The 25,725-nt window shown below is 36.6% G+C and overlaps 1 protein-coding gene across 1 annotated transcript in view; it reads right to left on the bottom strand.

The window, feature by feature from the left end:
• POT1 (protection of telomeres 1) overlaps nt 1-25,505 on the bottom strand; it is an 84,576-nt gene extending 59,071 nt beyond the window's left edge. Inside the window, exons 1-7 of the mRNA XM_019625919.1 lie at nt 25,055-25,505; nt 24,321-24,505; nt 21,559-21,631; nt 20,205-20,296; nt 7,891-8,004; nt 7,117-7,164; nt 5,086-5,200 (exon numbers count right to left, since the gene is read on the bottom strand). Coding sequence (XP_019481464.1) covers nt 5,086-5,200; nt 7,117-7,164; nt 7,891-8,004; nt 20,205-20,296; nt 21,559-21,631; nt 24,321-24,443 — 565 coding nt within the window. The 5' untranslated portion in view covers nt 24,444-24,505; nt 25,055-25,505. The remainder of the gene's footprint in view (nt 1-5,085; nt 5,201-7,116; nt 7,165-7,890; nt 8,005-20,204; nt 20,297-21,558; nt 21,632-24,320; nt 24,506-25,054) is intronic.
• Between the last annotated feature and the right edge of the window lie 220 nt (nt 25,506-25,725).

A 25,725-nucleotide genomic window follows, 5' to 3' on the forward strand; every position in this document is an offset into this window, starting at 1 on the left:
TTCATATTTTCGTTATAAAAATCTGACAACTTTTGTTTCTATTTCCGAAGTTTGGAATGTTAACCTCTTCTTTCTCATCTATCAAAATTCAATTTATCCTTGAATGTTCAGCTCAGATGCTATTATCTCTTAGAAGCCATTCTCCCGATAGCACTAATCTCTCTATTCCCACTCCCAAAGAGCTCCGCTTGCTCCTTCAGCAACAGCATACCACACTGTTCCTTATCTTAGCTAGTTGATTCCATTGAGGTCTCCCTCATTTGTAAACTGAGAGTCTATCATTTTATCAATATGGACAATGAAGTCCAGTGCAATGCCTTATAAGACTTGCAAAGGCATTTTTTAATTCAATGAAAATACAAATATATCATATTTGTATGATATGAGAAAATCAGTACTGATTTTTGTGATTCATTAAAACAATTCAATTTATAAACTAATGAAATATAAGGTTACTATACTAAATTAGCAGCTTAATAATGTGTGAGAGGAAAAAGTGACAAAAGACAGAGTCCGAGGACATGGACAGAGAGCCAGATGGAAGCCTGGAGCTTCATCCAGAAGTCATTCTGGAAGCAAGCAATGCAAAGGTTCAGGAAAAGAGGAAGAAAGGTTTTCCTCCACCTTCATTCTCCAAATGGAAACCTACTTCTGGCAGCCATGGACAGAATAGCTGGGAAACAGTGCTGAAAAGAGGCTTAGCCCGCCTTTCCAAATCCTTAAAAAGATGAGCGATGACTGCCATGCACTGCTTGCCTTCCACTCCTGAAAGTAAGGTAGCCAAGCACTTGGGAACAGTCTCACTTCCCTCAACTAGATGTTCTAATTTTTTAGCTCTTGAGAAATAAAAATTCTGCATGCCTGCCCAGTCCACTGCCTCCATCCTAAGTAACAGGTAAATCCACTGTTCAACTTTAAAATATACACTCGGAGCAGCTGAGTGGCTCATCGGTTAAGAATTGGCTTGGGAGCGCGAGCTCTGAACAGCAAGGCTGCCGGTTCAGATCCCACATGGGTCAGTGACATTGCGCCCTCTACAGCTAAAATGGAGAACAACAGCTCGACCTGGAGCTGGCTGCCATGAGTCGCCAGCGATGGCATAGGCTGCAGTGAGCTGTTGCAAGCTACCATGAGTGGCCAGCAGCCAGCATGAGTGGCTGGCAGCCAGCGTGAGCTGCTGTGAGCCACCATCTAATGGCCGGTGACCAATCTGCCACATCAGGGAAGAGTGCAGTGATAATACCAACATGGGCCAGTGAAGCGACATCCTCCACAACTAGACTGAAGAACAAAAGGACAGCAACTTCTCTGTTCCCTTCCCCAATTGCCCAACGCTGTTCCCCCCAATTCCCTAATAAAATCTTTAAAATAAAATATATACTCAAAAAGCATGGTATATTTTATAATGAAGATTCTATCTTATATAGCCAACAATAAAAAAGGACAGGTAGTTTTACAAAATGGGGAAAGTAAAAACAAAGTGAACTCATGAATAATTATAATTATTATGTTGTAATTATTCATTTATGTCTTAACCATAAACTTTCATTCTTTGAGGGTAGAAACAGTGGCATATATCTTTGAATTTCCCATGTCTAACATAATACCTGGCATAAAGCACTTAATAAATGTTTGCTGAGTGAATAAACTAATAAGTGAACCAAAGAAAACCCACTATGTATTTATTTTTGTCTTAAATGCCATATATTTAACCAAGAATGCATGCTATAGTTTTGACATTAACTGAATATTCAAATTAATAAATATCAACATACCACAGATCAGGAGTTTGCAAAGTAGAACTAGGGTGGGGGGTGGGGAGACATGAACCTTGATATTGTATGTTAAGTCTTTATGCATGTATGTGCATTTTTGTAGGACAGGCTCTGTAGTTGTCATCACATTTTCATAAGGACATAGGACTGCAAAATGGTTAAAACTTCCAAAGGTACATTATCAAGTTTTAAAAATAAATAATATAATTAAATATTACACATAGTTTTACATGGTACTAGATGCTTGAATCTCTTTGATGAATCAGAAGGCTCCTTGATCTTATGGGATTGACCAATGAGTTATTAATTATTCAGTAATTAATAAATTCTTTTTCAACCATTTTAATGTGGGATACATGAGAGTTTATTATTCTTTACAAAATTAAAAAACAATAACTATATAAGCATTTAATATGGAATCAGTATTATTCATACAAAACAAAAATGTTCAAACAATTATGCTATGTAACATTAATGCATACATGGCAAGTCATTCTCGTAAGTGAAAAGAACATTTTTACACAGCCAAAAACCACACCCTAATTCTAGGGTTAGCTGGGGTGTTTTTAAAGACTAGGCAAAGAAAAACCAGAGGGCCCTATGTCCTGGGACCCTATCCCAAGAACGAAAAGTAAAACTGATATAGGCGCTCAGAAGTTCAATGCTGTGGATGCTACTCTAAGAAATGTGATTGTAACAATCAATAAGTGACTAAAATGGAAGATATCCTTTTATGAGATAATGGAACAGAAAGGTCTGCTTATAAAATCATAGCATCCCAAACTGCTCAAGTTTAATCACACTGCTTTTCTAAAACAGAGAGTTTTAATAGGAGGTAGGGTAGCGGAGACCGCTGAGGAGCACAGAGCATCCTGAGGTCAGGTAGGGAGCCCCAGGTGATGTGCCACATGACGTGGCACACAGAGGCTGAGACCTCCAGGGTGCGAAAATTTGGGGAAAGAACAAAAAGAGGGGAACAATAAAAAGTGATGATGTGAACATGCTATTTTCTCCTTTTCTATGGGCTCACATATTAGGAGAGCAAGCACCAACAGGGTTCTCTTTACACTTCCCACGGCTCAGAGTGAGCAGGCATTAGGATATGAATCAAGCATGAACCACATACTGTTAACAAATACGGAACTGTTTTACGGCCTGCACACATTGATCTCTTTAGCAAGAACAGACAATAAGAAAAGGGTAAATGTGTCTCAAGTTTAAAAAAAAATATATTAAGCTATTTCTTAAAGTCTGAGACAATGCTAAAATCAAACTTCATGTTTTCTCTAAGAAAATATGGTCAATGTTATCTGTGCAAGGCAAAAACTGCGTATCTAACTATCTAGTCAGCTCTCCAAAGCAAAAGTAAATGTGAGGCTTTCTGAGGAGATTAACTGCTGTAAAATATCAGTGGCCCATGTGGGGATCAAACCGGCAACCTTAGTGTTATGAGCACTGCGCTCTAACCAACTGAGCTAACCGGCTGCCCCATGACAGCTCTTTTTAAAACACTGATGACTCAATAATAATTTTAAATTATTAGCAAATTGTTTTCTTCTGACATTGTTATTAAATCATGCGTAGCTATTCCAAAATTTAGCAGGACAATCAAAGCCAGCCTGATAACACTTGCAAACGGAAGGGGCTCATAGTGATCACATCTTTATAGCAAATTCCCAGAACAGGCACATGTAAGATTCAGGGGGGAAAAAAATGTAATGATGAGAAGAAACCACTAAGGTGAAATGAAACTATGCCAAGTGTATGTTGAACGATATGATGGGGTAGGTAATGTAGACTGGTAAAAAGTAAAGTCAAATGAAAATATGTGAGAAACACATATTTAAACAAAAATTTCTTTGCTTCACCCTTAATGTTTAATGTTTCTCTTTCTGCCAAAACAGAAATCATCAGGGTTTTCAATAAAACATCCCTTTGTGGTCTTCAGACTGAGTTACCACTTATTTCAAACTTCTCATTTCTACATTAACAGTCTTAACATGGTCATTTTCACAAAGAGTCCTTACATTACACATTAACAAAATATCCTGACCACATGAAAATAAGATTTTTTTCCCCCAGACACCCCGCTAAAGGGTATATTTCAAACTCATTGTACAATAATACAATTTGTATACATATAATTTAATAAATAAAATCTTTTAAAAATAGGAACTCAGTAAGAACATCTCTGCGATCCCAGCATGAGCCACAGCTCCGGGCACCCAGTAGGTGAGGCAATGCTCCACCACCACCATTTCACATGTGTAACATCTCTATATATGGCTACATCTTACAACTGACAGTGAAGCAGTTTAGTTGGCAGCACTTTTCTACTCTTAATGACACATAAAATAATGATGCCTTGTACAAATGATGTTGTCTGAGATTAAATAACGTCATAAATGTAGAATTAAACCAAGGTAGGAGTGTGTTGCCTATAACTCCATTAACTCTCAGAAAACTGAAATTTGTGTTTTTTGATGCATTCTTTTATGTCTGTTTAAAAGTTCGCATTAGTATATGGAATTAATAGGTTATGCCTTTTTAATTATCTTTAAGGACAACTCAAGTACTACATCTTTTGACTGAGTTGTTTAATCATCTTACATTTAAAGTAATTATTGATAGGGAAGGACTTACTATCGTCATTTTGTTAATCTTTTTCCATCTGTCTTGTAGCTCTTTTGTTTCGTATCTTCTTCTCTTATGGTCTTCCTTTCTGTTTTTCCTGATTCCTTTCTCATTTCCTTTTGCGTATCTTTTACATGTGTTTTCTTTGTAGTTCCAAGGAGTTTACATGAAACTTCTTACTATTATAACAATCTATCTTAAGCTGATAAAAAATAAACTTCTACATACAAAAACTCCACACTTTTACTCACCCCTCCACATACACACTTTATGTTACTGATGTCACAATTTATATCTTTTAATATTGTGTATCCATTAACTTATGTTTACAGGTAATCATTTTTTAACTTCTTTGCCAGAATTAAAAGTGATTTACATATCACTGCTATAGTGTTTAAGTATTCTGTATTTGTCTATATCGTTATGTTTTCTAGCCTATTTTATACTTCCATATGCCGTCATGTTGCTGTTTAACGTCCTTTTCTTCATTTATTCTTTAGAATCTAAAGACCATAATTATTTTATAAATAAAAATAGCCGAACTATAGGCATGTGTGTTGTTTCGTAATTAAAAATCAGAGTTGAGCTTCTAAGACAGGGCACTGAAGAAGTTGTGTCCCTGAAACCAAGAGAGCAGCGCTAGTCCATTCAAGTCCCAGCCAACCTTAGTACCTACCAGTTCCTTTGCTTAGATATGGAGGCTTAAAGAATTTCACGACACCATAGACATTGACGACCATACCAGCCTTGAGCTCATTCAGGGGTGTGTATGCATAACGTGATTTTGGAACCTAAAGAAAGAGAAAACAGTGACTGTATCAATATGAAACATTTACATTTTAGAATCACGTTATGATCACATTTGTAAATTAGAAGAACCGTCTCACTGACTTTGTTTCCTTTTAAGGGTCTAAAAAGAAGCTGCAGCCCGAAAAAAGGAAATGCACAGCTTATAAAGGTTACTATATAAACCATTAGTACTAGTTTTTCATAAAAACAACTTTGATTCTAAATGGTGTAATTTGTACACAATTCTAAGAAATGGAGTTTGAGAGATTTTGGGCCTGCTCTCTAACCTTAACTAATATCACTTCAAAACTTGTGATACATATTATTTTTTTCCTATACTGCTATAAAGATTTTACTTAGACCAAAATGAAGCCAGGTTTTGATAATAAATGGCACAAAGACATTAAAAATGGTATTAAAGAGAAAAGAAAAAGTTTCTGAAATAGTTGTACGTAAGTTTGGAAGGAAAAGGGAAAGTGATTTACAAGGATACGTCTGCGTATTAGTCAAACAATCTGTAAAAGAGTTCAGACATCTGGCCCCATCACCCACCCACCCCACCTCCAATTAGAAATAGAAATTAGGGTACCTATTACACGAAAAATTAAAATTTTTAAATTCAAATCAAAATCAATTAATTGGCTCTTTCAAGAAGGCCAATCCCTCAGGTCAAAAACAAGAAGGGCAAGCCTTAGAAATCTCATCACACCTGGATATAAAAAAAAATGCTGTAGCGCATCAACGATGAAAGAAGAATAATGGTCAGCATATGGGACAGAAAACAGACGATACGTATGTGCTCAGCTGACAAAATAACTGGGCCCAATATGCTGTCTTAAGACGTTATCTCCCCAGTGTGGAGATAAGTGGGCAAGGGCAGCACAGCTCACTGACCATCACCATTACGGTCATCCAAGCAATGTACTTGTTAATTCAGGACCAGCAAACAACTTCATTATGATTACTTCCCACGTAAGTAGGCCAGTATATGTGTGCACAGCAGGTAAGTTATATTCTAGAGGTCAGAAGACCTGGGCTTTCAGAAGAACCATTTTTGCCACGTTTGGAGGCTCCTTTGTTTACTTCTGCCTTATTTGTAGGTTCACGATGTTTTAAATATTTGAAGCAGACCTATTTATAATAATTTTGAGAAATACTAATACCCAGGGATAATTCACATTTTTTTTTAAAGTACATCAATCCTTTTATTGGTTACAGTTTCCCTAAATCAGAAATCCAAATTATACTATTATTGTATGATTCAGAATTTAAAACCTGTATCTCAGTCATTGTCCATTGGAACTAAGTCCCCGGACTCTGTGTCCATTAGAAACTAAAGGTTTAAGACAACAGAACATAAACTTCACATTAAACTTTATCAATGTATTAGTTCTTCCCAGTTTCACTCAGCTATAGGTAGCTCGCCTATAAAGGTGGGAACCTTCCTATTGCTATGAGATAACAAAGTTTTATAAAATACTGAACAAAATGACAAAAAAGAGCAAAATGTGTGACAAATATAAACGTCTTTACTTAAAATTGCATAATTCAGGACATAACAATCTGTTTAACTACAAGCTGAAAAAAACAAAAGAAATTGCCTAAAATTTAAAAATAGTAAAAATCCCAGTGTCTTCACATAAATCTTTTTTTCCATTTTAGTTTTCTTATGTATATAGCTTATACAAATTATCAGCAGATATTCCAGACAACAGAATAACCAGATATTAATTACTAGGTAAATGTATAACTCGAATGTAACATCAGATATCCAAAAAATAAAGATTATGTTTTCCCATTGTATTGATACTATTTTAAAATCAGACTATAAAGTAGATCAAATACATACATGTATATATGTACATGTGTGTATCTGTACATGTGTACATATTCTAAATTAAAACAAATATCATCTTACCAAAGACATTGATTGTGTAGAAAAGCCTCTTACAGATTTAACATAAACCTGAAAAAAAAAGGGCATATTTATATACAAACAACTTCCAATGTGATTACAGACCTTTAATTGTAGTAAAACTACACATTTAACTGTATAATATTCACACTCACCAGAATTGCATAGTTATGGCTTACAAATTAAGTGTGACGTGCAAAATTGTGTAAGCTAAGCTTCAGTCTAATTCATTAATTTTTGTATCACAGGACCAGCCCTAGCCCATATAATGCCCTTGCACATGATAGAAAAAAACCAGGCAGATGCTGGCCTACAAGCACATGGCTTGACCCAACTCCACTTCTCTACCTGACAGCCTTCACCACGCAGGTGACCACATGTGTATGTGTTGGGGGAGCACCTTCGAAAAGAATAAAATGGGAGGAAATCAATTTTACCTAAAAAGGGGTACTTGATCAATTTAAAGTGAAATCAAATAGACCATCAAAAGAGGCTGACGGTATAATTACAAAAAATAAGATCAGGTCTATAGTGTCTGTGAAGTTTTAAAATTTTCCTCAATAAATATCTTTACGTGATCTTTCTTTTCTACCTGGAGTCATTCTGAACACAAAGACAAGAAAAGAATTTCTATTTTTTAAAATTAAAATATTAAATTAAAATAATTCAGTCCGACAAAATAGTCCATCTGCAGATTTAAAGAAAAACCATCTCTATTCCATCACCTCAGCCCGTTAAAACCATAATACGAATAGAGACTAAAAGTTACACACTTACATAAACAGTTGATTGCAAGTCCTCAAACGCTTTCAAAACTAAGCAATGTTCACCATCTCTGCTTGGAGATGAAGGAGATAACAAAACAATAAACCCGGCCACTGCAATGGTGTCCTACACAGAAAACAAATGGTTTTAGTTAGCAAAATGTTTGTAATTCTCAATGCCATATAAACCCTTACTTTTTATTATTTAAAAACAGTAATCCTGGGCTGGCAGAGTGGCGTGTTGGTTAAGAGCTGGCTTGGGACGCCAGCTCTGAGCAGCAGGGCCCCGGTTCGGATCCCAAATGAGGGCCAGTGACACTGCCCTCCACAGCTAAGATGGTGAACAACAGCTCAACCTGGAGCTGGGCTGCTGTGAGTAGCCGGCGACAGCATCGGTTGCAGTCCCTGCTGCAGTGGGCTGCCGTAAGCTACTGTGAGTGGCGGGCAGCCAGTGTGAGCAGCTGTCCAATGGCCGGCAGGCGAGTGCCTCACCCGGGAATAGCGCAATGATAATACCAATATGGGCTAGTGAAGTGACGTCCTCCACAACTAGACTGAAGAACAAAAGGACAGCAACTGTCTGTTCCCCTCCCCCGATTCCCCAATAAAATCTTTAAAAAACAAAAACAAAAAAACCCAGTAATCCTTTCTATAAAATGGGAAACTGGTTAGCCTAAACTTGTTTAATGCTTTCTAAATATAAGACTGAGCCAACCACCTCCTTTAAAAGGGTATCAATGTTATACCCAAAATAGATGAGTATAATACCCTCTTCGTGGACCAGAAAAACACTGACTAAATCATGACAATTTTATTTAATGGGACTTCAAAAATCAATGCTTAGCTCAATTTATGTCAGTAAGCTTGCATGAGTAAACACAATGAAGAGACAATATGATCCAATAATATCAAGCCTAGAATTTAAATGAAACAATCTCAGAGTTGAGAGACTACCTTGAGAGACATGTCATTAATACAAGAACTCTACATGACTACAAAGCTAATAAATGTGCCTATAAATCCAGGTTATGAGACATAAATAAGAAATTACCATTTATAAACTAATAAGAGGTTTTTTTTTCTACTTAGGTTTATAATAGTAATAAGAAGCCATTCTCTATTGATTCCTGCCCCTCTCATTCTTTAGTTAAATCTCCCTTATTTTCCAAATACTGGAATATACACACTCAATAAGTTCTATCTTGCTGCATTATAGCATTATACATACATATATATATATATATATATAAATATACAAATATATATAGATAGGTATATAGATATATATATTATCTTACTGCTCTAATTTTACCACTAAAATCTTAAAATACATAAAAATTCCTGGGCGTTCGGCAGCTTTCTTCAATAATCTCTACCAGATGGAAGCGTTCCTCATTTTTGCTTTGCACTTCCATGGGTCTGCAGTCAATCCCCAGGATCCTCTACTGGATCCACTAAGTGGCTGTGAGCACCCTGAAGACAGGGATCTGCTTCGTATCTACAGGGTTTGGCACAAAGCAGGCCCTCCGTGAACAGCCTGAGTCAATGGATGGGTCTTATCTTGCCTTTTCTAAAATCTCTGGCCCTATGCAGACAGTTGAGTTCAGCTGAGCGCTGCCCATTTCTGCATGTTTTTCTTCTTCTTCAGGTGAGACAGCCAACACAATCGTGTCTGTGCTGATAATGCTAAATAACCACAAGTCTTCATAGTTAAATGAGAAAAAATTTTCCTTTTCACAGAAGATTTTCTACGTTTATACCATGTTTTAGGCAACTTTAAAGGGGAATAAACAGTAAGATTACTTTCGGAAAAATATGCAATGCTTTCAATTTACCTCAGACCAATATATTCTGACTTAAATGAAAAATTAAGCTTTTAGTGAAAAATTTAGTTATTTAGTCAAACTAACACAGGAAATAGATGAGCCATGGGCTTATCTGTTCTAAATTATCTTACAAGCACAAACAATAACCTACCTCACGTTATTGTCTATTTTACTTAAATATGTCTTAAACATAAATATTATATGAAAAGAAATATATTAAATGCAAGTGTTTGGGGTACAGATGCACATTTTTTTTTCTATTATTCTGTATAATCAAAACTTTTTTAGAATGAGTATTTCTCTTATGATGGAGAAAACATTTTAAATAAAGGGAATAAATCACTAAAAGCTGGACATCAGCATTCCCATGAAATATTTTTTCAAAAGTCTATTCTACTTTAACATTAAATTTGTAAAAAGTTATGACTTACCCTCTACTATACATTCAACATGTAAATGACCAAAAATATTTTTAAGTAATGTGTTTATTTATATGCATGAACTTGTATTGGAATATACATACATAAATTGCACTGAAGGCCCTCCGTGATCTCATCCCAACCGAACTTGCCTGTTTTAGCGCCATGTACTTCCATTCAATACTACACATGTCAGATTCTCTTACATGCCTACTGCTTTTCTCTTTGCTTATTCTGAGCCCCCACAATAGCATTTTTCTCTTTTGCCCACATCTGATCCTACCTATCTTTTGAAGTCTGGGCTGTAAATGCTTCTTCCTTATGAGGTCTATCTTAGATGTTATTCCTTTCCCTGAAAAATAATTCTTCCTTCCTCTGAACTCTCCTATGCAGCTTTTTAATTTTTCACTTTGTGTATTACTTATAAACCTTTAATGTTTTTAATGCCTTTAAAACTCCGTAAGCTCCTCGGCACTAAGAACGCTGTATTATTGATCTGTATATCGCACACAAATGACGGGCAGGGCATGTGTTCAGTCACTGCTCAACAACTATCTGTTGAATAAATTAATTCATACTGGTCAGAATTGAAGCACAGATCCAAACAAAAGAGGGGAAAAGGAACGGCTCTTAGGATTCATTCCCATGAATTTACAAATCATAATGGCCTTTAAATTAACTCATACACAGAGGATAAGAAAGTATAGGCAGTATTAGCTTGTATAAACACTCATTAGAGTGATTTGAAAATTCGACTTAATGTGCATTGTTCCAAGTTCTAAGCTTCCGAGAAGAGCATATGGAAACTTAGAACTTACACATTCAGTGCCTAGAGCATATTCTGCTATATCAGAGTAAGTGTTTAACTCAATCCGCTAAAAGAGTATTAGAATACCAGCCTGAGAAGACCATGCTACTGAAAGTGATAAGGCTTTATTACTATCTGTTATAAAAGTGAAAGCACATTTGGTCTGAAATATTTGAACTAATGCAGGATATTCACATATCAGCAAATGGGTCATTTTCCTTTTGGTCTGTACTAACCTGTCACAGTGCCTTAGAAAGGGCAAGCCCTTGCCATTAAATAACTTCCTGGTTAGGCTAGCCAACAGGAATATTTCTATAATGAAGCAGTCTCAAAGAAAATTAACAAACTCAGTACAGATCTTTCTAACATAAATAAGTGTTCTTGAAAAATTAACAATTAAAAGGCAAAAACAAATCAGACAACTTATCTGCACATTAACAAAGTTTTTATATGCTAGTATGTCCTAATGAAAGACACAAAGTGGTAGAAATAAAAAGCAAATAGGTGAATAACAAAAATATAAACCATAAGACTAGTGTATTAATTTGCTAATTTTTAAGATAATATATTAAAAATTCTCAAGTCGTCACAGTTGAGCATGAAAAGGGCATAGAAAATATGAAACGATGGCTAATTCAAAAAGAAACACATTTATCTGACTTTAACAGGCATTAAGTAATTTTCACTATATGAACCTTGCAAATCTTATTATCATATTTTAAAAGACTGTTAAAGGGTGAAAGGGTACAGGAAGAAGCCAGCTATCTGATGTCACCGATAAGTGTAGTGACTGGCAGAAAATGTTGCCCTGGTGTAAAAATGTATTTCATAGTATTAGCACTTTTTGGATCATGTGACACCAAGGATATAACTGGAAGTAATATATGGAATATTAGCATAAAAACCAAAATCTTTAAATGGCCTAAAAACGTAATCTGATGCCCACCCATCTCGCCAGCCACGCTGGGATTCTGCCTTCTCACAGTTCTCTGGCATTCGGGATCCTCTCTCAGGGCCTTTGGACGTGCTGTTCCTCCTGACTGATCCTCTCTCCAGGACCCCCGTGCTCACTCGTTCTGCTACTCTTCTCATTCTGCTACTCAGTCTTCACGGTTACCTACTACATCTGGATACGACAATTAATGTCATAGCAGTTATTCAAACCACTCTTCTCCACTGAACACTTTCCATAACGGCAAGGTCCCTAACCGTCTTACTCGGTGAAGGTGTCTCTGACATCTAGCCTAGAAGACAGAAAACATTCAACAAGTGTCTAGACAACCAAATGAATAACCAAATACATGAATACGTATATACAGAGAGAATACCTTCATTAAATCTTAAATAAAATAAGCTGTGCAACTACTACAAAACTCACTTCTTATAATCTTAACATTTTACCAATTGAGAAGGACCTTAGGACCTTAGTATTAGCGATCATGTAACCAAGCACCTTTATTTTTCAGATAAGAAAATAAGGGCCAGAGAAGATAGATGAATGGCCTAAGGTCACATACAGCTACTTAGTCATAAAGACAAGACTACAGATTTCCTGCCTTCCAAGAAGGGCACTCATCTGCCTCCTTTTTCAGAATTAATCTTACAGAAATGGGACAAATGTATTAATAAATGTCTATAATGTTGACAGTTTTGTTAGATGTATTTTTTAAACTTTCAAGATACTTTGGAAGAGGCTTTCCTCATATTTAATATCCACACAGCAAATGTTAAAACCTACTTTAAATGAAAGCTAAAACTGAAAAAAAAAGCCTCATATGAAAGACGGTTCAATGAGAACATGCATATTCCAGCAAAATGTATCTTTAGTCCAGCAAAGCAAAAATTCAAATCTTGTTAATATTCGTTTTTTAATGTTTTAGGATTTTTGTTGTGTTCCAAAACAGAGTTAACCTTAAGGAAACAAGCAAATGACACACGAAGACATAGGACTCAACACAGAAAATTCATTCTTTTATGCAAAAAGTTTTACCTTTGATTTGCAACAATTTATAACCATAATACTATAAACTCTAAAGTAAATAGCCGACTCAGACCTCCCAGATGATAAGCATCTGTGGATTTTAAACCCAGAAAAAACTTAAAGTAAATTGTGACCTCAGTCTTCTCACCATTGTCTTTTAAAAGAGAAACCTTGACTTAAACCACTATTAACATCCTCTATTATCTGACAAGTTCTAATTAGCTGGTATAGTTCTATTCCATTTTAATGAATACCTATTTAAAAATAGTTCAATAGCAGAGAACACCTTTCATGTGTCAGGTAAAATACTATCTAATATACTGTACATTTTTTGTAGATGCATTATATTATGATTTTATATTATTTTCTCAAAGAATTTAATATTAGAATCTTACATGATAAAGGCAAACACATCCCTAATGATGTAGGATATTTCTTGTGCCGGGGTCATAGTCTCATGAAGCCGAAGAATGGAGACACGGACCAGAGAGGTCGAGTTTGTAGCAGAGGAGAGTTTTATCAGAGCAAGAGAAAGGTTACAGCTCCTGAGCAGGAGGGGGTAACCGGAAAATGGGATGCCCACTAGCTAGGGTAAAAGGCTTGAGTTTTTATACATTTCTGCCTGGAAGGGGGAATGCTGAAATACTGGTGCCTGTTATTAAGGGGTTTATCAGGTTTGTTCTGTTGCTCAGCCTTGGCGAGGCCTTTCCTAATGTCCTCCAAAATGGCCTTGTTGCTCTGGGGCATGATTGATGTCTCCGGTTCAGTAAGAGGGAGTTACCCTATAATTTTGGAAGGAATGGCTAGTTTAAGGAATGATCAATTGTTTTATCTTATCTTTGCTCAGTCTGCCAGGGAATTCCTGACTGCCTGATATTATACTAACTAATCTGTCTTATTTGTATCACTCCACTTCAAAACACCCAAACATGCTGGCCAGAAACTCTGTAAAAGTTATGAACCTTTCAAAAAACAACACACACTCAGGTGTACACACACAGACACACGGAGAAATGAGGAAGGAACTGTAAGATAAACAGAGATCCATACACTAAGGTAAAATAAATTAAAAAAATATATATGAAATATAATACACATACACCTCTCTCACACCAACTCTACCAAGAATATTTCCCTCAAAGATAGACTTGTATTGTTTTTAAAATACAGCACTTGGCTTTCATGAACACTAATTTTTCTAATTATAACACAGGATTTTTATGATACCAATTTTTATTATCAACTCATTTTTATTTCTGTACAATATGGGCACAGAGATATTTACTCTTGGAGCTCAATATTAACTATATACCAGGATAGGATTATACGAAATTCTGCCTTTAAAAAGCAGTTCTTGATGATCATGGCTTCACAGATCTCTCTGTGAATGACATAAGTTATAAATGGCCTCCTCAGAGATAAAGTTAAAAAAATAAATATATACATTTACATATACTTTTAATTGATGCAAGAGCCTTTTGCAATCTATACACTGCTGGGGATTTGCTGGAGGTCCCTGCGCCCCAGGATAACCATCTTCATCTACAAACTGCTGGTCCTCTCACAAAAGATGAGGGAAGCTTTAGTTTTTTGTAATAGCTGGTTGACTCTTAAAACAGGTTGCTAGAGCCTCTTTCCTTGTCATGCATTAAAATGGCCTTTTCTCCTGGCAGGAATTTAAAGCCCATGGTTTAATGTCTCATTTGTTACAACATAATCAGGAGAATAAAGGAAAAGCAACTTTAAGGATCTTAGTGAGGTGAAAGGAAGTAGACTAAAATTTCCTGGCCGAGGTACCCAAAATCTCTAAAAATGTTAAAAGTGTACTTCTCTACAGAAAGGAAAGAGTTCATCTGAAAAAAGAACATAAAACTACATTTCATGTGTATTTCATGTTGTGTCTGCTTGCTGGTGGGCCGTGAGAGAATTCATGAAGTCAGGTAGAAATTTAGATTTATTCAGGTAGGAGGATCAGCTGGGCAGTCTGCTGGAAACTATTGCAAACTACCGCGTGGAGTCTTTGTCTCAAGTTTTGTGTTTCTAACAGGATGTAAATTGCTTTGGCCTGTAGTTGGGGTTGGGGGACTGTGTAGTTAAGCTGGTTATCTCAACCTTTGCATACGTTATGTAGATTTAAGTTGGAGCCAGGAGTGGATCCCACACAGATGCAAAACCTCTCCCAAGTCACAGGGCCTGCATTGGGCATAGTAAACAGAAACAATGAAACTGGACTGCATAGTAAATGTATAGGAAGCAGAACCATTAAGAGGCTAAGAGGGACCACCAAGTGGCGCGTTGGTTAAGAGCTGGCTTGGGACGCCAGTTGAGCAGCAGGGCCGGGGTTCGGATCCCACATGGGGGCCAGTGACACTGCCCTCTACAGCTAAGATGCTGAACAACAGCTCGACCTGGAGCTGGGCTGCCGTGAATTGCCAGTGATGGCATAGGCTGCAGCCCCTGCTGCAGTCGGCTGCCATAAGCTACCGTGTGTGTGGCTGGCAGCCAGCGTGAGTGGCTGCAGCCGGTGTGAACTGCCAAGACCAGAGGCCAGCGACCAATCTGCCTCACCCGGGAAGAGCGCAATGATGGTGCCAACTTGGGCCAGTGAAACAACGTCCTCCACAACTAGACTGAAGAACAAAACGACAGCAACTTGTCTGTTCCCCTTCCCCCGATTCCCCAATTAAAAAAACAAAAAAACAAAAACAAAAAAAAAAACTTTAAAAAAAAGAGGCTGAGAAAGAAAAGAAAGCTTTCAAAAATTACACTTATTAATTTGAATTATACTAGAGATACAAATGTCAAAAATAGAAGATTTAGTGCTACCATTACAATCCCGTCTTAACGTTTCATATATTCTATAATGCATGAAAACTGAACATTACTAATTCAACATATTAGGGCAAAACTCACCTGTGTATACCTAGCAACCTGAAATAAAGAAACTGCTAATAGTACGTATTTGGTTTTGGGTTTGGGTTTTCTTTCTTCTGGGAGGATGAGGAGTCAGAGAAAATGTCTGTTATACCTTAGTATTCATATGCACACTAGTCAACAAACTGATTGTTTTCACTTTCCCCTATCACAACAAAGTATTGTGGTGAAGTTTTCTAGTTCAAAGAAAAAAACTGTGAAGTTATCTAAGTAAGTGAATCTTCCCCTGTGAAACACCTACCTACTATTTTTTTCATTCATATTCTCACCCTCCCTCTCCATCTTCATCGTGTCACTTCTAAAGAATATCTTCCTTTAAAAAATGGCATGATTTCAGGCTTTTTTTGAACACTGAGTTCTTAATAATTGAGAACTGTCATTATGACTATTAATTATTTTAACTAAGCTGAAATAGTCAGGCCTTTGTCAAGGGCATGAATGACAATAACAGGAACAACAGCAGTAATGACAAGGAGTCTAGACTGGAGCCACTCACAAAAGTGCCTCATCGAAATAATTACATAGTGTTAATGATTCCTGCCCTGCCCACATGGCCTGAGTCAGGCTGTCAGGTAACACTTTTTTAAATACCATTTGCTTCCAGAACTTTGCTGTGCCATTCCAACTAGATTAAAACTATATCTAAATCAAATTTTTTTTAAATTATCTAAAATTACTCTCCTTGTTATTCTGAGAAATAGTCTGATGAACTGTCCTAGCAGTTTTGGGACATGAATTGCATGGCAGCTATCTTATTTCCTCAAATTCTAAAGTAAGATTTTAACATGTACCACTGACTTAATAACAGCTTTTCACAGGGGGGAAAAATAGTATACTGATTCTCCTTTTCTTTGTTCAAATTATAAATTAGGAAAAAATTAATTTCCAACTCTTCACAGAAGCTTTAGAAAAAAAGACAAAGCTTGAGTTTAGCAATCTATTTCCAAAATTCTGGTACGAGAAAATTAAAAGGTAGATGTTCTGCCAGTTTCCTGGAAATGTATCTTTATTCTAGACTCCAAAGAGAAGTTTTGCAAAAAAAGAAGAAGAAAAAATTACCACTGAATTATTTATAAATCATCACAACATGTGAAACCATAGTATGCCAGAACAATTCAGGATTCTCAGTTAATGTAACACCCTCCTTTTATATTTGATTAAATATAGATCTGGAGACATTCAATGGCTATTCAAACTCCAACAATTAACTGAAAAAAGCAAGGAGCAGAAGCTAAACGCTTAGGCTCAGGTCCAAATGTCCTTCCTCTACCCTGCTCTTCCTCTTTGGCTGGGTTGTATCTAATTACAGTAAGAGCAACAGCAGTAACAATAACAATAATAGCTGCTATGTAATGACTTCCTGCTAAGCACCTGTAGTAGATAAATCTCTAACATTGACAACAATCCAGAAAGGTATTATTATCCTCATTTTAAGATTTAAAATTTTCTAATTATTTTTTAAATCTTTAAAAATTAAACAAGGGCCAGCCGAGTGGCTCAGTTGGTTAAGAATTGGCTTGAGAGCGCAAGCTCTGAGCAGTAGGTCTGCCAGTTCAGTTCCCACATGGGCTAGTGATGCTGTACCCTCTACAGCTTAGATGGTGAACAACAGCTCGACCTGGAGCTGGGCTGCCTTGAATCGCTGGCGATGGCATAGGCTGCAGTGGGGCTGCCGTGGGGCTGCAGTGGGCTGCCGTGAGCTACCATGGCTGCTCTCTGTCACCATATATTAAAATTAATTCAAAATGGATAAAAAACCTAAACATGACACCTGAAACAAATGCACAGAAGAAAGCATATGTACTAAATGTATGGACCCTGGGTTCAGAGAGGATTTTATGAATGGCAATGGAAGTAAAAGCAAAAATAAATGAATGGAACTGTATCACACTGAAAAGTTTCTGCACAGCAAAAGAAACCATCAATAAACAGAGGCAACCAACCCAATCAGAGAAGATATTTGCAAACAACACCTCCAACAGGGGCTAATATGCAAAATATATATAGAACTCAACAACAAAAAAACAAACAATCCAATTTAAAAAATGGACAGAGGATCGCAACATACACTTCTCCCAAGAAGACGTACAAACAGCCAACAGCTTTCTGAAAAGACACTCAACTTCACTAGCTATTAGGGAAATACAAATCAAAACCACTAAGAGATAACCACCTCACACTGTTAGAATGGCTGTTATCAACAAGACAAGTAATATCAAGTGTTGGAGAGGCCGTGGAGAAAAAGGAACCCTTATACACTGTTCCTGGGAATGGAAATTGGTACAGCCACTACAGAAAATAATATGGAGGTTCCTCAAAAAACTAAAAAGTACCATAAGATCCAGCAATCCCTCTTCTGGATATCTACCTACAAAATCGGAAACATTTATCTATAAAGATATATGTCCCCTATATTCACTGCAGCATTATTCACGGTGGCCAAAACATGTAAACAACCAAAGTGTCCTTCAATAGATGATTGGATAAATCATCTATTGAAGGACACTGGAATACTATTGAGCCATAAGAAAAGATGAAATACTGCCATTTGTGACAACATGGTTGAATCTTGAAATTATCATATGCTAAGCAAAATAAGCCAGACAGAAGAAGCAGAGAACTACATGACTTCACTACTATGTGGGATATAAAACTGAAAGCAACAAATGAACAAGACAAACAAACAAAGAAACAAAAACTCATAGACAGAGACGATAGTTTAGTGGTTACCAGAGGGTAAAGGGGGAGGGGATGGTAGATTAGGGTAAATGGGGTCAAATATATGGTGATGGAAGGAGAACTGACTCTGGGTGGTGAACACACAAGCAATATAGCGATGATGTATTATAGATATGCACACTTGAAACCTATATAATTTTACTAACCAATGTCACCCCAATCAATTTAATAAAAAAATCAATTGCCCACAGATATATGGGTTTATTTCTTGACGCTTAATTCTATTTCATTTGTATACATGTATACCTTTATGCCATTTTCACACTGTTGATTTCAGTATCTTTGTAGTAAGTTTTAAAACCACGAAGCATGAGTCCTCTAACTTTGCTAAACTTTTTCTAGATTGTTTTGGTATTCCAGGCCCCTTGAAACTCCATGAAAATCGACTTTCCCATTTCTGCAAAAAGGGTTGGAATTTTTATGGGAAATTACACTGAATCTGTAGATAATTTTGAGTAATACTGATAGCTTAATATTAAGTCTGCCTGCCCAGGAAAACGCAGGTCTTTCCATTTATTTAGGTCTTACTTAATTTCCTTTAGTAATGTTTTTTAACTTTCAGTGTACAAGTCTTCTACCGCATTTTTTAAATTTATTCTTAGGTATGTTATTCCTTTAGGTCCTATCACATATGGAATTTTCATTAATTTCATTTGCAGATTGTTCATTGTAGGTATATAGAAACATTACTGATTTTTCTGTGTTGATCTTGTACCCTGCAACACTGCTGAATTCAATTATTAGTTTTAGTAGCTTTCTTTTGGATTCTTTGGGATTTTCAAATATAGGATCATGTTATCTGAGAATGGATGGTTTTACTTTTTCCTATACAATTTAGATGTCTTTTATTTCTTTTTCTTATTTAATTACTCTGGCTAGAACTTCTGGTACAATGTTGAACAGCAGTGGTAAAAGCAAGCATCCCTGTATTGTTTCTAACCTTAGGGAAAAGCTTTCAGTCTTTTACCAGTAAGTTGATGTTAGCTGTGGATTTTTCATAATCGCCCTTTATCATAGAGGAAGTTTCCTTCTATTCCTAGTTTTCTGATTGTTTTGATTATGAATGGGTGTAGAATTTTATCAAATGTCTTTTCTGCATCAATTAAAATAATCATTTTTTCCCTCTGCTCTATTAATGTTATATATTACAATGATTGATTTTTCTTGAGTCAAACTGCACTCCCAGGATAAATCCAACTTGGTCATGGCATCTACTTTTAATATGCTGTACAGTTCAGTTTAGTAGCATTTTGTTGAGGATTTAGCCGCATTGTATTTCTAAAACTAGATGAAAGTATTACAAACATACAGAGAGTTACAGGTCATGTTATTTCTTAGTAAGAATTACTTTTATATGAGGGGAAACATAAATATCGTTAAGCCATTCTATTGAATACTAAAAATTAAAATGAAATGAGAAGAAAAATTGTCCCATTTTATATTAATTTAACTTTTACTGACTTCTTAGAATTGTTCCAATTTTAAAGATGTTGCTTTTTAAAGTCATTTTCTTACATACTTGCAAATATAGAATGTATTTCTATAAAACGTCTGTAGGATGAATATAGAATCATCAATTCTAGATCCAGTTCTAAAATAAAGTATATAAAAATATTTTACCCCTTCATAGAAAACTTTTGCACAGTCCTTTGCTAATTTTCCAAAAATTGATATATTGATGGTGTTGATCTCTGAATCTGAATTTTCTTGTTCTATAGAGAAACACACACAGAAAAACACTTATTAGATACAGCAATTTTATACACACAAAAATTGATGACTACATTCTAAAAACAATAGTTACTTTAAAACATAATTATGAGCGCCGGCTGAGTGACGCATTGGTTAAGAGCTGGCTTGGGATGCCAGGTCTGAGCAGCAGGGCCCCGGTTCAGATCCCACATGAGGGTCAGTGACACTGCCCTCTACAGCTAAGATGGTGAACAACGGCTCAACCTGGAGCTGGGCTGCCGTGAGTCGCCGGCAAAGGCATGGGCTACAGCCCCTGCTGCAGTGGGCTGCCATAAGTTACTGTGAGTGGCCGGCTAAGTCGGCGTGAGCTTCCAAGAGCCGCCAGCAGCGGCTGTCCAGAGGCCAGCGACCGATCTGTCTCACCCAGGAAGAGCGCAATGATCATAATACCAACATGGGCCAGTGAAGCAACGTTCTCCACAACTAGACTGAAGAACGAAAGGACAGCAGCTTGTCTGTTCCCCTTCCCCGATTTCCCAACACTGTTCCCTTACCCCAATTCCCCAATAAAATCTTTAAAAAAATAAATAAAACATGATTATGAAGAATAATTAAAATATTTATAAGTCACTTTTAGTTCACTATAATACTTAATTGCAAAAACAATATATACAATGCTATCAGGCATTAAAACCAAAATTATAACGAGTTTCAACTAGAATCCATGTTGCAAATTTCTATAAATACCACATTAACATCACATAATGACCACTTTCTATTTATTTTCCCATGTTTATAATCAAAAGAAATTTAGCAAGGTACTAATTATTCAATTTTTATAGTATGTCATATATCACCCCAAAACATTTCATTTTTACTTAACTTCTAGTAATCTACAGTTACCAGTGTATTAAGTTTTAATCTAGACAAGTGTGGTCTTCTCCCCCAGCACCCATATACTAAAGAGTAAAAAAACAGTGTATGTAGTTAAAGACCAAGCTATCTGTGATTTTAAAAATGAAAACTACTTGGGAATAAGAAATGAACATTCTGCAAGTAACATCATCTGGATCTTCTAGGCTTTTGGGGAAAAAAATCTCCATAACCTTTATTCTCCAGAAGTCACCTCCTATAACCACTGCAGCAGGGCCAAATACTAAGACTCAAGTATATCATCTTATAAGTAAAATTGTACTTGTGTGTATTTATGTATATGTGCACATATATACAAAGTTACCCATTTGTAGATTCCAGGCAAAAAGTTAAATAGTCTATTATATACCTTGCAGTACAACGTCCAAAGTAGCTTTTCTGTTTCCATCATAAGTTAAAGAAGAGATATTTGAAAGTTTTCCCTGAAATGAGAGAAAAAAAGAGTTAGACAAAAAGCCAAAAGAGCCTATTAGAACACCAAAATATAAGTAAAAATTAGAGTAATTTTCTTAAAGGCAATGGACTTTTATCTTTCAAGAAATCAAAGTCACCATTTATAAGATGAAAGTGATTTTTCTAGAGGAAAATCAGAGGGCCTAAAAATACCTTAGATTCATAATTTAATGTCTTAAAAAATCTTATTAAATATTATAAATTCCTCATTTTCCATATAGAGATGAACTAGCTCAACTTCAGCTTTGTTTTACATGTAATCCTGTTCTCTACTACAGAAAAACATTACAAGTTTGCTCCTATGAAGAAATTAAAACTTACTACAATAAATTTCTAAGCACAGAAATGATCATCTCATAAATGACAGTGTGGACAAATCAAAGGACTAAGGCACAAACAAATACAGTTTAGTCTTTGTTCTGCCTCTGTAACTAACCAACTTCATCAGCCTTAAAAAGCTATTTAATCAGAATCTCACATAAAATAAAGTATTTAATCTGGATACCTTCTATAATTTCCTCTGATTCTAAAATGTAATGGTTCTATGAGCAAATATATTATAGGGCTCTTTGACAATATCCACACAGAAATATAATTTACTTAATAAAGTTTAAAAATAGATTCTATAATATATATCTCCCACACTAATACTCCAGGCTTTGATATAACCAACAACAAAAATCAGTTTGTTCATACATCAATTATACTTAAAAGACAGGAATCAGAAAAAAGTAAAAATATGACTACCAGCAGCACATAATGATTCAGCCAAAAGTAAAGGTATCCCTTGTATGAGTGAAATCATATGGTTCTCAACTTTTTCTGACTTATTTCACTTAGTATAATCATCTCATGTTATTGCAAAAGGTAATATTTCACCTTTTATTACAGCTGAGTGTTATTCCATCATATATACGTACCATATCTTCTTTATCTAGGATAGCTATCCTTCTTTATGGAAGGATATTTTGGTTGTTTCCATGTCTTGGCCACTGTGAATTATGCTGTAATGAACATCAGGGACATATATTTTTATGGATGAATGTTTTCAGGTTTTTGGGGTTGATACCCAGAAAAGGGATTGCTGGGTCATATGGTCTATTGGTCATAGGGTCTATTCTTAATTTTTTAAGGAACTTCCATATTGCTTTCTATAGTGGCTATACCAATTTACATTCATTCATATGTGGGATATAAAACTCAAAGCAAAAAGGAACAAGACAAACAAACAAAAACTCACAGACACTGACAACAGTTTAGTGGTTACCAGTGGGTAAGGGAGAGGGGTGGTAGAAGAGGGAAAAGTGGGTCAAATATATGCTGCTGGAAGGAGAGCTGACTCTGGGTGGTGAACACACAGTGCAATATATAGATGTTATACTATAGAAGTGTACACTTGAAACCTATTCAATTTTACTAACCACTGTCTCCCCAATAAATTTAATTTAAAAAAAAGTAATGGTAAATAGTTCCACTAAGGAGGTAGGAAGCTGGAAAGAACAAGAAAAAGTTGGACAACATGCAAACTCAAAAATTTTCTTGACCCACTAGAGTTGAAGTCAGAAGGCAATAAACTAACCAGAAATCCAGGAAAAGAGAAGACCTCCAATGAGAGACAGGCAGTAAGCATTTGCTTACCCAAGGTAAATGGCAAATGCTGCCTGACGTCTGTAAGAAAATTCATCTGCTATTTTTAATGAGTTGCTAAAGGCCAAGTCGGGCTAGTGACAAGACAGCCTCTGGGAGCTGCACACACAAGGGGAGTTCACACCCACCTACAAGCTCTTCTCCACAAACCTGACAAGATCCAGGCCAGGAGGAGGCAAAGGGTGGGAGCAGTTACTGCAAGAAAGGCAGGAAATCCTACCTGGGTCTTTCTTCCAGAACCAAGTCCTTAAACTGCTAGAAGGGCAACAAACCTATGAATCCTAAAGCTTTGGTGAAAACCCACTGCAGCTGGAAGAGGAAAACAGAAAAAAACTAATACATAAAACTTTATTTCATCTGAAATAAAATATCAGGAAAATGGAAAATAAACAGAATAAAAAATAAACAAATGTCTACATGGAGTGTCTTGATTAGAAGGGCAAAACTGAAATGTAGCATTATGTCTCTTTCTTTTACGATCAGACCCATTTTATTAATAAGCTTTTCATTTTCCTCCCGTCATTCTCTCCCTTAGTCCCTAACTTAAATGTAGACTAATGAAAATGAAAAAATTCACTAAATATGCCTAACAGAATATGGGATATGGCAGAAAAAAGGTTCCGTGAACTTGAAGACAGATCAACAGAAATTACTCAATCTGAAAATCCCTCTCCACCAAAAAAAAGAACAACATGGAAGAAAATGGAACAGTACCTCAGAGACCTGTAGGACAATAGTTACCAGCCTACCATACAAACAAACATATAATTAACATCTGGAAGGAGAAAAGAGAAATAAATAATGTGGGAGGGGGAAAAAATTGCAAGGAACATTAGCCTATAACTTCCTTAATTTGATTAAAAACAACAACAACAAAAAACAACCCCATTGATTTACAGATCAAAGAAGCTCAGTTACTAAGCAAGAGAAATTCAAAGAAAAACCACATATAGACACACGACAGTCTGCTAAAAGCAAAAGATGACTATCGTGTGTTATGGAAAGTCTTACCTGGATATATTTCTGGCTATAATCACAGCCTGCCTGCAGGGATCTGAAATCGACTTTCTGTAATTTATTTAGCAGCTTAACTTCAGGCACCCCATTGACTTCTTTTATTAATTCAAGAGGCATATCAGCTGTGCTTCGCAACGCTGTCCAAAGCAAATTCAACCAGGGAAGTTGGTATCTGGCTGCTGAAACAAAAGACCAGTGCTATTCCTTTCCTCTAAGTTAGTTATCGTTTGGGGGTTAGGGAAGGGCAGTGGGATTATTCTAGTTTTATTACAAGGATCAATATACGCATTCTCCTAAGCATTGAAACTTAACCCTTTTCTATTTAGTGTCGTATTTAAAGAAGTACCTCGAAAAGGCCAGTTTTAGGATCTGTTCAAACTGCGCTAACGTTATTGCCTTACCACTGTGCTTTAAAATGTACAAGCTACTGGGGAAGAGAAGGGGGGGTTGAAAAGTTTTGGTTTCGTTTTTTAATCCCTTTGACAGTGTTTATATTGTGTACGCAAACTGTACACCTAAAGCAAATTACTCCAAAATATATGTTGCTTCCTCCCTCCAGCAATCGAAAAGAAACTATTTAACTGATGTTAACTTGCACACTGTAGGTTCAATCTTATTTCTCAAACCTCTTGACTGGGACACGCACTAGTCAACACTTAATTTTAATGTGTATGCACCAACCTTCCCCAAGCTGGCAGGGCTCCGTGAGGGCGGGGACAGGGACTTACTCAAATAAGCTGCTCCCGAAACGCCAGGCAAGATGCGGAACACAGTAGGCTCACGATAAAGACACGTATGAAGAGTTTCTCTGCAATAACTACATCAAATACTGTTCTAAAGTAAATCAGCCTCTTTAGAACACGAGTTCAGGTCCCAACCCACCCTGTATTCATGCAACGAACTGCAAATCAGCCAAGGGATTCACTCACCGCGCCCTAGAGCACAAGTTTAGATCGGCGCACCTGTGACGTCACACGCACGCCGGTCGCTCAATTCTCACGCATGCGTACACGAGTGCTAGGGCGGAAGTGCCGCTCCCTCCCGCGCCCGCAGAAAAACACAATGCGTGACGGCTGACTACATCAAAAGATGCCCTGGAAGTTTCACGGAATACGAAATACGTAGAGGGTGCGGCGCCAGGGGGATGATGGGACAACCGTCCGATCTCCGCCCGGAATTCTCGCCGCTCCCTTTAGCCCCGCCCCCCTGTGAATTTCCGATGATCAGGGCCCGAGAAACCCGCAGCGCAGGCGGGGCCTGATTCCCAAATCCTGTAACCAATTAAAAACTATTCCAAAACCAGGGCGGGATTTGAGATTCCGTTAGGTGGTTTGGAAGCTCCTGTGGAAGCGCCCTTCTTTTAACCTCCAGTTCTCCGTCCCCTACCCCAGCGATCACC

Source organism: Hipposideros armiger, unplaced genomic scaffold, assembly GCF_001890085.2.
Source record: "Hipposideros armiger isolate ML-2016 unplaced genomic scaffold, ASM189008v1 scaffold_645, whole genome shotgun sequence".
NCBI lineage: Eukaryota > Metazoa > Chordata > Mammalia > Chiroptera > Hipposideridae > Hipposideros > Hipposideros armiger.